Here is a 17,156-nt window from a genome sequence, read left to right as displayed (position 1 = left end):
TTATGGAATTTAATAACACACGCCAAATGGAAGGAAAAAAAAACTTCTGCATTTCGCAATATGTGTATGTGTCTGTGCAGTCATTTACTGACAGCTGCGTGTGTGGATCTTGTCGGAAAAAATGGCAAAAAGTCCTACATGACAGTAATAGTTTGATTGCGGTGTTTACTTCAATAATGCCACTAATATGCAAACTACACGTCTTAATTACATTTCTGTTTAGTTCAGTTATGACTTTAGTCGGATAAAGGTGATCAAAAATCGCTGCTTCGAGTTTATGTAGGCCTACAGTTCAAAATTTATGTTAACTGAATAAACAGTTAGTAAACACAAGTACATCTTATTTATTACAATTTATTTTCATCACCAATTATCATAGTAGAATAGTTTTTCAAGCAGTTTGTGATGCATTTTGGAAAAAGGAGATGAGCCCCTGGTCTGATGCGCCACCTGGCTTGAGAAACCTGTTCTCAAAGACTTACTTCTAGTCATTACTTGGGTAATTTAGAACACATATTCTGAATGGCTTCCGCAGAATTTAAATAAACCATTTAATCTAGATTAATCTATATTAATTCCAAGATTACAGTGAAATTAAACTAGATAAAAAAAATCTATGCCCACTTATAATATTCATATTATTCACTCGACTTCTGGTATACAATTGATATATATTTTCCAACCCTTGACAATTGAAATGAGGCTATGTAGGAGAAAGTTTTACAGTACCTCTGATTCATTTATGGTGTTGACAATGTCTGTGGTTGTCATTATTCAAAATAAAAGCAGACCTTTTTGCTTAATGTCTCATTTGTCATAGTCATAAATAAAATACCGACATATGACAGCTGCTGACCAATGTGAGAAGAGTTAACCCGCAAGTGACTTGTTTTAGCTATTTTGGTCTGTTTAGAAAAGTTGCCGGATGGAAGCGAACTGCACCAAGAACAAAAAAGTATAACAATTATAACTATTTTAATCCCAGTTTAGGAACAAAACAATCAATCTACAGGTGTGAAAGCACCCTCAGATATGTCTAGAACACGAATCACTTTAAACTCACAAAAGTGTTAGATGTCTATCCTGAAAAAAAGGCTCCCCATTCTTATACACTGAGACTGTTGTACCTACACATAGACTTTGAAAATACTGCCTGTGTCGGGATGGACCTCCTCTCTCGCTGTTTGCTTTGGAAGATCAAGGAACAATGAATCATGAATGTGCGCTCCTTGTGCGATTACTCATAATAAACAGGCTGCCTTGAAGAGGAAAGCGAAAGCTAAAATGGAAATAATTGGCCATAAATAATGTTCACGGGTGCAGTAAGGTTCATTAAACACCAACAAATACAGTAATAAAAAAAAAGCGTTTGCATGCAAGAGAGATGTGTTGTGTATTCTTCTCCCGTATTTACAGAGAACAACTGAATCAGTTGGCCTCCACCTCTTCAATGGGTGCTAAATCTCTTCGGTTAGTCTCAGTCTCAGATGCACACAGACCACCTACCTTCTAATGGATTAAGCACATACCTCCTAATGCATAATAAAGGGAAAAAGTACAAGTATGCACAAAAAGTGGAGCTTTAATCGGACTCCTATTTCAGTTTCCACAAAATAAAGACATTTTTGCCAAAGGTCAAGAGTGTATCCATTATTTTAAAAGTGAGAGTACGGAATGTAAAGTGTTACATGCATATATATATATATATATATATATATATATATATATATATATATATATATATATATATATATATATACATATATATATATATATATATATGTATTTTTTTTTTTTTTTTTTTTTTTTTTAAAGTCAGAATTATTAGCCCGAATAATGTTATTTCCCAAATTATGTTTAACAGAGCAAGGAAATTTTCACAGAATGTCTGATAATATTTTTTTCTTCAGGAGGAAGTCTCACTTGTTTTATTTTGGCAAGAATAAAAGCAGTTTAAAAAAAAAAAAAACATTTTAAGGTCAAAATTATTAGCCTCTATAAGCTATGCATTTTTTTTCTACAGTCTACAGAACAAACCATGGTTGTACAATAACTTGCCTAATTACCCTAACCTGCCTAGTTAACCTAATTAACCTAGTTAAGTCTTTAAATGTCACTTTAAGCTGTATAGAAGTGTCCTAAAAATATCTTGTCAAATATTGTTTACTGTCATTATGGCAAAGATAAAATAAATCAGTTATTAAATCTATAATGTTTTTATTCAGGAGGGCTAATATTTCTGACTTCAACTCTGTGTGTATGTGTTTATTATTAATATTTTTTTACAGGTTTTATTTTTTAATTAAGCCTAGCATAATGTTTATGACAACAAACAAACGAAAGGATGAAAGAAATGTACATTGTGTACTGTATATTGCACATTGCACTTGTTTGACAGAAAAATGTTTGTCACTGAGGCAGTACACTTAAAAGAATATCTTTGTACCTTATCAATCACAAAAAAGGTTCATATTTGTACCTTAATGTAAAAAAATAGTACTAATGTGCACCTTGTTAAGGTATATGATGTCCTTTAAATGGTACTCCCCAAATTGCAAGCTACTTTTTTGGAGTGTGTTGTTTAAATATTCTTAAATCGTTTATTTTATCCAGAAAATTGATATCAGTTTATTTTTATCCAAATCTATCTAAAATCTTTTTTTTTTTTCGGTATATATTACTGTCAACGACAAAATATATAATGTCTTTAACACCTAAGACCAACACAGAATCATTCTAAAAAAGTAGCCCTATATACAGTACATTTCTGAAGATGATGAATTGTGTGGACAGAGCTATGTATGACTTCATCTTTAGATTGAACGCTACAGGGCGGTATGACACAGTTCCTTTTCACGCTAATCAGCTGACCATTTACCTCTGTATGGACGGCTTTTGCGCTGTTACCAGTTTGTTCAGTGGCTCGCCATGTACATCCGGAGACTTGTGACCTGGAGCAGAGTTGACCACTGAGTCAGTCGAAGAACCTTTCCAGAAAGCAGGTAAGACTAAAACAAAAGTCAAAAAAATAAAATAAACAACAGGGTAAATTAAGAGGGTGAGAATGTGGTAAAATCTGAAAAAGTGGTAAAAATTAGGCAGCCACGAGGGCTTTTCTTTTTTTTTCTGGATTGCTTTAGATAACACTGTCGGTTGGGTTAAGGGAAATGGGTTGGCAGGTCAATCGGTGCTTTTAAAAAAACAATATCTGTTGAGTTTAGGAAAGGTGGTGGGCAGGTCAATCGGTGCTATTGAAAACACTGTCCTTTGGGTTTAAGGCAGGCGATGGGTGGTAAGATCGGTCAGTCAGTCGACATCGAAGAAGAGCAGGAGCTAATGGCATTCGCGAAAGAAATCTGAGATCTCAAAAAGGATACACAGCAGCCTCTGGCGGTTTCCCAAAAAAAAAAAAAAACAGCTACTGGGTTAAGATTCTCTGCCCAAGGTCGAGCCCAAACTTGACCCAATTTTGTTATGATCCATTCTGAATAAACAAACAATGTAGTTTATATGTGTTGTTTTTGTTGCATTATTCATTTAGATGAATCTAATCTAATTTCGTTAGTTCAAACAATTCAGCACTTTAGTTGAGAACATCTGTTATAACAGTCCACGTATTCAAAACAGTCGGGTTTAAATTGGGCTCAGACACACAATTACTATTAATGTGTCGGGCCGGGTTAGCCTCGAACACAAAGTGCATGGGCTCGGGTAGGGTTTCATTCTTTGGACCTGATCTAAGCACCTTAAATGTATAGGGGTACTAGGGTTGTAACTGTATGAATTTTTCACGGTATGATAATCGTCTAAAACAATACCACGGTTTGACGGTTTCGCGGTATACGGTATGTTACAAATGTTACAAAATAATAGAACAGTGAAGCAAATTTGACTTTTTCCAAATAATATATTTTTTAGTTACTATAAACAACACCACTTACAATGAACAAATAAAAATAAAAAAATAATAAATAATGTGCCAAAGTCCAAATAAAGTCCAAATAAACATGGTGCAAATCCTCAGTAAAAAAATAGATATAAATATTTACTATACTATAAATAGTTACATAACGAAACTAGATTCAATATGGAACATCCTTAGGTTTTATGTGCCAGCATGGATATGGTTGTCTATCGATATGGATTTGGATATGGTTGTCTGCAATGCAGATAAACAGCTGCACCTTCATTTGCGTCTTTTGAAAACAGCAAGAGCAGCAGTTCGTCTTTGCTGTGTCACTGTTTTGTCATGTTTCTGTGCTGCTGTGCATGCAAAAGTACTTAGTATGAGAATTATTTCATGCAAAACTTTTTTTTTTTGCGTTTTATTTAGCCGCGCATAAATGTATGCCTATCTCTCATTCCGTGTTGTTCAAAAAGCTCATTGTTTGGTCCACAAACAAAAGCGAAACCTATGCTTATTGGTTGTGATATAGCGAGTTTGAACCAATCTGGGCATGGAGGAGGGACAATGCATCAATGTATCATGTCTGATTTGTCCGGAGACACAGTGACGAGCATTTCTTTGTCAAATCAGCGTTGTCAAATGTTGATGACGTAACCGCACTGATTCCGGAGCCTCTGAAAGTCCGCGAATGTTATGTGATACAGCACTGGAAAGCTGAGACTCTCTTCTTTATGCCAATCTTTGAATTGTATGAATCTGATCAGCGGATCAAAAGTTATTAAACATTTAAGAGCAATACTTATTTTTAGCTGCGGGCGGCTGTCTCGGTCTTTAAGGGTTAAAACCGTTGATATGCAATTGTTCATGGTATGATAATCGTGTACGTTCAAATCGTGGTAGACCGTCATACCGGTATATTGTTACAACCCTAAGGGGTACATTTTCAGAATGAGCCTGAGCTGCCTAAGACTTCTTCACAAATACTGTGAAAAATAACTTTCTCTGTTTAATTTTCATTTGATAAAAAAAAGAGGAAAAAAATAAAATCACAGGAAGGCTAATCATTTTGACTGTACATGGTCTTAGAGTATACCCCACTACAGAAACAACCCAATAAATGACAGGCTTAACTCCAAACAAAATAACTTTTGAAATACCTTGTGTGGCTTTAGTTTGACTTTTTTACAGCACAGTGGCTTTTTACCAGCCAAGAATTTAGCAACTGAAAAGGTAGAACAGCAGAAGTGAATTCTTTCTAGACGAATACAAGACAAGCTGAAGCTAAGGTCTTTGTAATGTAGCTTATCTTCAACCCACAGACACTGAATTAGCAGAGTTACTACATGCCAGATGTTTAAATGAGAGATCTGAACAAATGAGCTCTACTCCCTTATACTTTCTGGCCCAAAAGTAGGATGTCCTCAAATGAGGTTAGCAGCAGGCCGAAGAAAACTATCACTCAGTTGATAACGGATGCAGGGAAAAAAGCGAACAGACATATAATTCTTCTCTTCCCTCCCAGGAACAATTATTAATCATCACAAAGTTAGAGAAGTCAGCCAGTTGGGATGGACGTTACGGCTTTTTTAGTGGCTGTCCAGTGGCATAATTAAATACATACATAGCATGTGGGTGCGGTGTGGATATGCTTTCTAATAGAGTATGACAGTGGAAAAACAAGAAATGGACCATGTTAACCTCACTCGCATGCAAACGAAACCCGGCTGCAGTTCTGAAGGGGAAATTAATTTCATGGACTGATAATGACTGGGCTCTGTCCACAAAAGCAGCTCCTCCGAGGAGTCTAAATGGAAGAGCGTGTATTATTGTTAGTGGTTTTGCTTGGATTTACTTGAATTCTGCAGGTAATGGCATTCTGGGAAATTAATTTGTTCATAAATCTGTCTGTCTCCAAGGCCTAAAAACGTAACTTGTTTAACTTTCAAACAAGATCCCTAAGCCAGCATTCAGAGATTGTTTTGGCAGTTTCCTTTTTCAATTCACTTTTATTTTACTTCCTTGAAACTTAATTTGAATTTCAAGAAATCGGTCTAAGATGAGTAGCTTTTTATGACATGGCGTGTTATCCTGCTGAAAGTAACCATCAGAAGATGGGTACACTGCGGTCATAAAGGAATGGAAATGCTTTAGCAACAATACTTAGGTAGCCTGTGGATACGATACAATGCTCAATTGGTACTAAGGGGCCCTAAGTGTGCCATGGAAATATCCCCCACACCATTACACCACCACCACCAGCCTAAACCATTGATACAGGGCAGGATGGATTGATGCTTTCATGTTGTTGATGCCATATTCTGACCCGACCCTCCAAATGACGCAGCAGAAATCGAGACTCATCAGGCCAGGCAACGTTTTTCCAATCTTCTATTGTCCAGTTTTGGTGAGCCTGTGCCAATTGTTGCTCACAGGAGTGGCACCTGGTATGGTCTTCTGCTGTAGCCCATCCACCTCAAGGTTGGACGTGTTGAGCATTCAGAGATGGTCTTCTGCATACCTCAGTTGTAATGAGTGGTTATTTGAGTTACTGATGTCTTTCTGTAAGCTCGAACCAGTCTGGCCATTCCCCTCTGACATCAACAAGCCATTTGCACTCACAGAACTGCCACTTATTGGATATTTTCACTTTTTCAGACCATTCACTGTAAACCCTAGAGATGGTTGTGCGTGAAAATCCCAGTAGCAGTTTCTGAAATACTCAGACCAGCCCCTCTGGCACCAACAACCATGCCAAAGTCACTTAAATCCCCTTTCTTCCCTATTCTGATGCTTAATGTGAACTGCAGCAGATCGTCTTGACCATTTCTACATGCCTAAATGCATTGAGTTGCTGCCATGTGATTAGTTGATTAGGAACGAGCAGTTGGACAAGTGTACCTAATAAAGTAAATTAACTTTTATTTTCAGGTTTCGACTTTTTTTAATTTTAGGTAATGAACTGAAAATAAGATCAATTTAAAAAAAGTCTTTGACTTGCTAACATCAAGTCAACATTTGGTTTGAACAAATTATATTTAAATAAAATTCTCTGACTCTGAAAATGCTGTAACGTTTTCTCTCTTCTCTGTTTGTTCCACAGCTGTACGTTTACCTTTTTTAAAACTTCTGTGAGAAACAACTGTTCTCAAACAGGTTCTTTCACAACCCATTTCTGAATCATACACTCTTTTATAGCGTTAGCTATATTTTATGGCCATTATGTTCAGTTATAGTACATGGCTAGAACCAATCTAAACATGATTTTGATCTTTAAAAAAGGTCTGCATATTTTCCCCATGTACCATCATAATTGGTACAACTTAATTTCCTTCAAGACTGACATACTTGCTGTAATGTTCCTTGTAACAGTAATTAGACTGCCAGTGGATGTGTTCCAAAACCTAGTGAGCTTCCTTGCTGTTACAGCTGCCTGCACGCTTACTGAAATGCAGTGTCTGATTTTGCTTCCAGAACTATGCAGTTATTGCATCAACTGCAGCACCAAGAACTAGCAGGACCATGTCATCCAGACTAAACACACTGACTGTGGCTTTAAATGCTTAAATATTCAGCTTCATTGTTAAGTTGACTGTCAAAAAAGCGGCCCAGTTTGAACCTGAGAGTTTGGAGAACTTGTGGTTAGTATATAGAACTGAACTATGCAGATTCATGTTAAAGTGTCTCAGATGTAAGCTCAAAATAAATGCAATAAAGTTTAAAATGTTGTGTCAACATGACTGGGGAGAAATCTTTCTGGCTGGTCATTTTCTTCTGCCACTGAAGTCTACAAAATAATAATTTAGGACTGTAACAGTGCAATGGAACAACATCTATTCTTCACAGTCTTGGGATGACATGAGGTTTATATGTAAGCGAATGATCAATTTAGATTGAAACCCCTGCTGTCCAGCTTACTGGAGCATTGCGGTTTATCATGGCCAATTAAACAAATCAATAAAAAAGGTGAAACAGGGATCACTATAAAAAACACACAACGTGCGCACTGCCTCTTCAGTGAATGACCTTCAATAGCAGCTAGCAGTAGCACTCAATATTACATAACAGACTTTCACAACTGCACTGTTTTCAATGAGTGCATTTATATGGACACTAATACTCCCGATTTTTAAAATATGATTAAGTCAATACTCCGAAGAAGAGCCTACCGTGTAAACAGCGATTTTTGTAAACCTTAATCCGACTAAAGACATAGTCAAACTAAAAAGAAATGGAATTAGGACATGTTGAGTATGCATCATTTAGTGGCTTTATTGAAACAGTACTGACATGTAAACACCTTAAAATAATACCATCATGTAGGACTTTTCACAACATTTTGGAACAAGACACTCACACGGCAGTTCTCAGGTGTTTGACGACAAACAAGTGAAAATGGCTTCTAGCAAGAGAGCTCATTTTTGGTGTGAGCGAAAAACAACAACTATGCTGAAAATTCTGGAAGAAATGGACATCATGAGGTGCCTTGAATTTGAATGAAAAGTTATTGAATGATATAGCAGAGGTGCCCTATGCCTAGGGCTGTGTGATATAGCAAAAATGCTACAAAAATTATTTTCCATACTGAAAGATAACAATATATAATTTGAGATAATTTGTTAAAGCTTCCAGATTTAAAAGAGTATCCCAACAATGACTGAAGCCACGAAAAGGGTCCTTTAAATGGCATGACATATATGGGCAAAAATTCGGTACATCTCTAATATTAACACACATCTAGATTCCTATTGTTGCACATTTCTGCTGTATGATTGGCTCTTAGATTAATAGAGAGTAAAAAAAAAGTCCAGAGCTTATCATTGCTATTGACATACATTTTAACGCGATACAATAGCGTTTATTGACCCAGCTCAACCTTTGCCTGAGAATATGTATCAGTCGATGTCTGTTTGCACACACAGGCTGAATTTACACTGCAGATCTTAATAGTCAATTCTGATTTTGTGACTGTATCCGATTTTTTTGATGACCTGCATCATCCTTTAAAAAGTATCTTGTATCAAGCGATGACCAGGGAAAAATGTAACGTAGAGAAGTGACACTCACAACAGAAGTTGGATCCAAATACAGATTTAATCGTAGTCAGGCAAGCAATGGTCAATACAGGTGTAAACAGATGTATGAGGGCAATCCAGAGTCGAAGTCAAAATAACAGGCAGACGGTCAGAGGCAGGCAGCAAACAGAATTAAATAAATAAACAAGACAAGGATCAAAACACGGCAAAGGCAGAAAAAGAGACGCGTTGTAATGTCACTATCAGTAAACAAGACTCGGCAACATGTGTTTGGAAAAGAGGGGTTTAAATAGTCCAAAGAATCATCGTGTGAGTGGCTTCAGCTGTGAGAGTGCAATCAGTGTGGATCTGGAACCGGTTGTGTGTGTGTGTGGCATGACTGGGTGTTGTAGTCCATAATATGGCAGATATGTAGTTCAATGAGTGTGAATGTTTTCCAGCGACCTCTAGTGGTTGGCGATCGCTGGTTATCATGACAAAAAAATGACCAGGGACAAAAAAAAAAAAAGAGCAGAGTGCTTTTTTCTCCATTCCTGTATTTAATCTGTTCGCAAGGTTATTTTTTTCTACAAGTTGTTTTACTATAGTCTATGACAGAAAAGTTTTCAATTGGTCATCTTTTAATCTAGCCTTTTTTTTTTAACCAGTTGGCATCTTGGGCCCCGTTTACACTAATATTTTTTCGTTTTAAAACGCATAAGTTTTGCTATGGTTACGCCTTCCATACGCTATACCCCAGAGTTTTTGAGAGCTGAAAACGGAGCATTTTGAAAATGCTGAAGAGGTCATTTTCATATTAAAACCCTGCTGCTCCATGTCAGTGCGGATAGGGGAAAACTGAGACATCTAAAATTGGAGGCGTGGCTGCAGACAGTCGACTCTGTCTGGCAATCTGATTGGGGCTTTTTCTTAATATTAAGTAGCCAACACAAAGTGCTTGCATCTTTTCTTTTAAGTTCAGACTGCACGAGTTTAATATGGAAAACAAACTCCCGAGGACACGTCGGGTAAATCTTCAAAGGGAACAGTGTAGGCCACTTAATAACCTCATTTAAATCACCCTGGCTAGTTTGTTTCACTATCTTAACAATAAAATGAAAACATGATATGAAGAGCTATTTTCATTTTGATATTAACAACTTAACAGACACCAAAAATGTTTATGCACCGTGTAACTGCAAATTTATATGACCGCCATCTTCACTATATGCTTATTTAAAACATAACGGAGCCTTTAACATCACTGCCTCCCTTTATTTTTAGTGAAAAATGCAAAACATACCCTCTCTTTTGCTGAATATCAGTTTTAACAATCAGTAATGGCCATTAAAAAAGTATAATGTACAATAAGTTTATACAATATGGGAAATAAAGGCAAGCAAACAGTCAAATGTGCAGAATCAGTGTCCGCGGTTACATTAATTAATATATTAACTTATCTTCACGCTCAGCCAAAACACATTACCTGAGAACAAGTAGATTCAATAGACCAAAGTCGGGGAATATGTCAGTAGATATAGACAAAAAGATTAAATAAATATCACGATTAACAAATATAGTAAGATACGATCCAGCGGTAGATTCTTGATGAACAGTCTGACGTGCACAGCTCTTACCTGGGGTTTCTGTGCTTAAAGCACCTGCTGACTGCCTGGAGCTCAGACGTCCGCATACGCTGCAGCCCATGCCAGAGTGTGTGTGTGTGTGTGTGTGTGTGTGGTCATGTAATGTGCGTTTTCAGCGTTGTAGTGTGGACGGAGAGTTGTTCAGAAACACTGGATGAAACGTCAGTGTGAACGTGGATCGTTTTCATCATTAAACGCCGTTTTAGAATAGACTAAACTGAACTAAATAGGAAAACATATAAGTGTAAACGGGGCCTTAAAGTAATTTTATGGCCTGATTTATGCTTGTGATGAATGCGATAGTTTTATTGTTTATATTGGTTATGTGGCGGATGTTGCACTCTCTCTTTCTCTCTCTCTCATTAACATGCTTAAATACTTGTGCTACATGACAATATTACAGCTGTATTTGTCCTAGTATATGAGATTTAGAGTTTGGGACTATTTTTTATGTTGCGCGGCTTGCATTAACAGGTGAAAATCTGATCTACATGCATACCCTGTAAACACAAGGGCAAAAAACTTAACAATTCTATGTACATAGTTCAACTTTGCTCTTTATCTCTGGGTTCATGGTCTGGCATTTACTAGACAAAACTTTGTTAACAGAAAGAAATCCTTAACATTTTATAACACCTTTAAACCTTTGATAGATCTCTTTACCTTGTCTATAAAAAAAAACAAAAAAACAAGAGAGCTTAAATCAACATAAGTGTATTTTTTTATACACTACATCAAAGGGATAACTAATGAGCATGACCAGCAATTGCTAGTAACCGTTGCATGTGATTTCCATTAAATCCCCCCCTTTAATTTATGTTGGTTATTCACGTAGCTGGTTTGTCTAGATTACTGTCAAACTGAGGAGGGCTGACTGGAGTCCAGGATTCGGAGACTCTACAGTCAAATAACAACACATGGAGAACAAAGCCGGCTTTTATATAACCTCCCACCACTCTTACTAATGCACAGAGTATTTCATCCACAGTACGAGTTTGACAACCAGCATTTGAATGTAATTCACTGGTCATTCTGATTTGTCCACTTCACATTCCTAGGGCTCACTGTAAGCCTCGAACTTACTGTAGATGTATCGGCTATATTCTTTTTTTTATTGCTTTTCATCAAATGAAAGTACACAGAGCAGTTTTATACAGTGGCAGAGAGAGCTAAACATGCTGCAATTTAAGAAAAGACATGCAATTACAAAAAAACACCAGCAAATTAAAAAAACAATCTTCATCCGTTTGGCAGAGATGGGTACAAAAACTTGTTACTTTATCGGTATCAGTGGAACATTATAAAAGACCGAAGTATCGATAAGCTTGTTAACGGTTCTGCTATCGGTGTTGTAGAATTATTCACATTATTCACATCACATACATTATATGAAGACAGAAATGACATTTTTTAGGTGAATTATATCTTATAAATACAGCATGTGAATCTTTCAACACCATTTGGAGGAGTCCACATTGCTGAACAATGTATGTAAAACAATGTGAAGACTTGTGCGACTACCATTGCTTCTCTCCTGAATTGAAAAAAATATGATTGACAGAATCGTAAAAATGCTGGATAAAGATCGTCTAGGGCAGGGGTGGGCAAACTCGGTCCTGGAGGGCCGGTGTCCTGCATAGTTTCGCTCCAACTCTAATCAAACACACCTGATTATAGACTTCTAGTGATCTTGAAGACACTGATTAGCATGTTCAGTATGTTTGATTAGTGTTGGAGCTAAACTGTGCAGGACACCGGCCCTCCAGGACCGAGTTTGCCCACCCCTGGTCTAGGGCAGTGGTTCTCAAAGTGGGGGTCGGGACCCCCTGGGGGGTCGCGGGACAATGACAAGGGGTCGCTTGGTGATATCCAAAACTCAAATAAATTTTATTAAACTATTAGAATAACCATATTTTATTCATAACCGACAGAATATAGTTAACTGTTGCATTAAAGAAAGAACAACATAAAAATAACAATCAGCCTTCAGCCTTTCATTTTAAAAGCAAAATGTAATTAAATCCATAAATGAATTTAAAAAACATTATATTGCTAATAGACTGTTGCACTTTTGTGTTGTCAATAAGCTCATGTTTATATTTGCCTATAGTTGTGTCTGCAACGTTTACATATTTACAGTACAACCACCTTGAAAAATGGGGGTCGCGAGCCACTGATATGATTATTTTTGGGGTCGCGGGCTGAAAAGTTTGGGAACCCCTGGTCTAGGGGGTCGAATCGAGATAGCAATCTTTTTACGATTAATTGTGTAGCTCTATTTGATATTTGTCTGCACAGTTGGCCATCTTGTTGTCATCTTGTTACAAGACAACTGCTCGTGTTTTTGACAAGAGCGTCAAGTATAAAAGCCTTCACAGTTCTCAGCTGTGCATGTGCACTCAGCGGAGGCTTGCGCTAAGGGCACACACATAGCTAGCGACACAGACTCGTGCTCACACAGCTAGAAAGCTTGCGGAGTGAACCAAACGGGTTGTATTTCCTGAGTGGACAGTAGGGCTGCTCGATTTTGGAAAAAATCATAATCACGATTATTTTGGGCATAATTGTAATCACGATTATTCAAAATGATTATCAGTTGAAGTCAAAATTATTAGCGCTCCTGGGAATTTAGTTTTTTTAAAATAACTATTTCCCAAATTATGTTAAACAGAGCAAGGAATTTTAACAGTATTTCCTCTAATATTTTTTTTCTTCTGGAGAAAGTCTTATTTGTTTTATTTTAGCTAGAATAAAAGCAGGTTTAAATATTTTGAAACCCATTTTAAGGTCAATATTATTAGCCCCCTTAAGCAATATATTTTTTGATTGTCTGCAGAAGAATCTACTGTTATACAATGACTTGCCTAATGACTCTAATTAAGCCTTTAAATCACACTTTCATTTAAATGCTTGTATTTTGAAAAACATCTAGTAAAATGTTATGTACTGTCATCATAGCAAAGATAAAACAAATTAGTAATTAGACATGATATATCAAAACTATTAAAACTATTTGACACCTATTTGACCATTAAAGCGCTCATGTTAAGATGACTTTAGATGTCTGCGCTCCTCTGCTCGTCTCAGTGTGCGAATGAGACCGAATGCTGACCGCGTGCTTATGCGTGTGCGCGTGTTGCATACACACATAAGCACGTGGTCTTTCGCGCTTTTGGTATATGATGCAATAATCAATTATCTCGATTAATGGTTTTTCATAATCGTTAGAAGCCATAATCGAAATCGAAATCGGATTTTCGATTAATTGCACAGCCCTAGTGGACAGCAACAATGCCGTTGCAACACAACAAGATGCTATCTTGTATAAGCGGAAACGCAAGCAAACATAATAATGATTTAATACTTTTTTAAATTAAAAAAAACATTACAAAAAGTACAGACAAGAGAACCGTTAAAGCACCGAACCGATAAGTGGTATCAATAAAAGTAGTAATACCTGTAATAGCCATACCTAGTTTGACAGCACACGTGTTGCACATCCTCACAACGCAAGCACAATTCTAAAAACATGCTGCATTTTCTCACAATGCAAACAAATTAATAAACGTGCTGCATTTTCTTCACATTTTCTTTACATTTTATCAGTGTAGCATCTAATTTGTATGAATTCAAAGTTCAGTCATATGTTTAGAGTTATGAATAAGTACAATTTTTAAAAAAGATGCATGGCACCAAACCTCACCTATTCAAGAGTTCACTCTTAGCTGATGATTGATAATAAAGCTAGTTTGGCCTGCTGTCCCGGGAGAGAGCCCTGAGCTTATAAGATCCTCGAGCCCTGGGCTCCCTCCCGTTGCAAGGCGAGAGGGGAGTTTGAGCTCAGGTAGATCTCGATGACTCCCCCTCTTGCTTGTTGTAGCTAAGTGTCAGATATGGATGCTGAATGGTGTACTCAGAGTTTAGCTAAAGTATTTGGATTAATTGTTTAGAGTACTTGTTTTTGAACTGTGGGAGGAAACCGGAGGATCCGGGGAAATCCTACGCGACCACGGGGAGAACGAGCAAACTCCGCACAGAAATGCTGTCTGGTTTGGAAGGGAATTAAACCAGGGGCATTCTTGCTGTGAGGCAACAGCGCTAATCGCTGGCCACCGTGACGCCCGTTTGAAAGGAGGGAAAGTAGGGTTGGGTGGGGGGGTTTCTTCAAGACGAAGATATTGAGATGGGAAAAGTCTGGTTATTTATAGGGAGTTAAGGATCGTCTGATAGATTAATCAGATTATTAGCTAAAGTTGGAACAGCTGTGAACAATCATAAGCACGTGATCCTCTCGAAATTTGTTTATAAATAAACTTCACTACGCCCAACCATAATTGGGGAAATAAAAATTTAATTGTAGGAACAAGAACGTATGAATTCATACAAAATAGCCACTAGTTCAAAAAGTTACGAACTGAGATGTTCTAATGAACTAACACTTGAGGGTTGAAGTTTTATACTGATGTATAATTTGTCAAGATTACTCGTGCTCTTTTTGATGTAATCTATTCATAAACACTGACATGTTTAAAAATAGCATCCCAGTGCGTCCATGTCCTGACGTTGGCTAACCACACTGTAAAAAAACTGACTGCTGCCTGAGATTTTTCAGTTGAATAATCTTATCCTTTCTGGTCATCTCAACTTACATCAATCAAACTGACTAAAAATATTAAATTTTGTATAACAAAAAAAAATTGAAATGCGATTACCTTATTAAAATAAGGTAAAGGAATATAAAAACATTTGTTGTCTTGACTTTTTGTTATTAGATTTTTTGCAGTGCAGTTTTAGCTTTGGTGTTTTAACAAAACACTAACCATTATCAAAAATCAGCTAATTATAAAAACACTTGCTACGCAATAAAATATGTATGATGTTTTCTTTGTTTTTGAGGGTTTGTCTTCTTCCAGCTGTAAAAGCAACAAATAATAACTTGAATTCTAGTTAATTATTTGTAATAGTGACAGAAGGTCAATTTTTCTGATGAGCAGCCCGAGGTAACAAGACATTTGTGCTGCCCATTACATTACAAACCACAGGAGAGGGCAAATTCTCCAGCAGGATGGCGCTCCTTTTCATACTTCAGCCTCCACATCAAAGTTCCTGCAAGCAAAGAAGGTCAAGGTGCTCCAGGATTGGCCAGTCCAATCACCAGACATGAACATTATTGAGCATGCCTGAGTAAGATGAAGGAGGAGGAATTGAAGATGAATCCAAAGAATCTTGATGAAGTCTGGGAGAACTCTGGATTAATAAGTGATTTGAGTCATTGCAGAGATGTATGGATGCAGTCCTCCAAGCTCATGATGGAGTCATACACAATATTATTTCTTTTCCACTGCACCATGACTTTATATTCTACTCTGTACATCATTTCTGTTAAGTGACAAGACTTTTGTCTAAGCAAAGTCAGACCCTAATGTCCCAATAATATTTTATTTTGGTAAAATAAGTGTAATCTAGAGGCCTTTGCCTTTCATATAAGCCACTTCTGATACCAAAGGATCAACTGGAAGTCCTGTTATTACTTGTTATTCCTAAAACGTAGATAGGCGACGAGACTTTTGTCAGGTAGAGTAGACTCAATCTGTTGTAATGAAGAAATGTTCGTGGGTAAGTTAGACTTGAACAGTTTACATAAAGTTTTACATGATTTACACAAATATTTGTAATGACTATTTCGTAAATGCAACTGTAACTCTCATTGTCTCTTTGCTAATGTATCTAGAAAGAGATAAATCGAGCTAGATTTGGCGATGAACAATGTTCACAATCATCCACAATATTCCAAAAAAATTACATTTAATTTGATTGCAATCATAATGACTGAAACCTCATGCAAACACCTGCACTGTGGGGATTTTCTAACGAGCTGATTCTTGACATCAAGTCATAAGTTTATGTAAATTGTATAATGTTTTGCACCTACAAACTACATTTTACAGCAAAGGTAAAGGAGCAAAGAAAGGGATAATAATCGCTGTAAAGGCTCCTACACACCGGGGCGCTTTTCGTTTGCGTTTATCGTCAGCGTTTTACGAGAGGTTTTTCAGTATTCAAACCAAGGCGCTTTTCACTGGCGTCAAGCAGAAGAGTATGCAAAATTACTGTTTTGACGTTAGATTGCGCTACACAACTTTAAGCTTATGACACCCTGCTTATAACACAGAAGAAGAGGAGGAGAGGAAGTTCACATGTTTGTTGTTAAAGTTACATGTGACTCGAACAAGCATAAAAAGTTCAAGCAGCAGCTCCAGCTCTAGCGATGAAGAAATTATTATTCACCAGTGCAATAAGCAGCTCCACGTTCATATCGCCTCTAGGTATCTTCTTCGATGTGCGCTCGCACTGACAGTTTAGCGCTTGAGCGCCTCCAAGTGCTGTTTACTGTAACTTCAGCAGCTCCGTGCACGTGAGCAAAAGTGCCGATCTGATTAGTGGAGAAGATTGATGCGGCGCATCAAAACAAAAAAAACAAGCATGAGGCGTTTTTTTCAAAATGACGCTTTTGCGGCTGCCGTTTTGCGCGTTGGTGTGCACGATCACATTGACGCCCGTTATTAAGTCGCGAGGCGTTAAACGTCGATG

At 37.2% G+C, this 17,156-nt stretch overlaps 1 protein-coding gene across 9 annotated transcripts in view; it reads right to left on the bottom strand.

Moving 5' to 3' along the window:
- Positions 1–17,156, bottom strand: part of LOC147835913 (uncharacterized) — a 318,654-nt gene that overhangs the window by 190,311 nt on the left and 111,187 nt on the right. For all 9 annotated transcript variants that reach the window (XR_015495211.1, XR_015495215.1, XR_015495209.1 and 6 more), the window contains exon 3: positions 2,879–3,008. Coding sequence is in view for 2 of the 9 variants with exons in the window: in XM_087260570.1 (XP_087116696.1) it covers positions 2,879–3,008 (130 nt within the window). In the remaining 7 variants the exon portion in view is untranslated. The remainder of the gene's footprint in view (positions 1–2,878; positions 3,009–17,156) is intronic.

Source organism: Danio rerio, chromosome 7 (assembly GCF_052040795.2).
Source record: "Danio rerio strain M-AB ecotype USA chromosome 7, GRCz13ab, whole genome shotgun sequence".
Lineage (NCBI taxonomy): Eukaryota > Metazoa > Chordata > Actinopteri > Cypriniformes > Danionidae > Danio > Danio rerio.
Note: the sequence above shows the minus strand (reverse complement) of the source record. Positions and strands in the feature narration are given on the sequence as shown.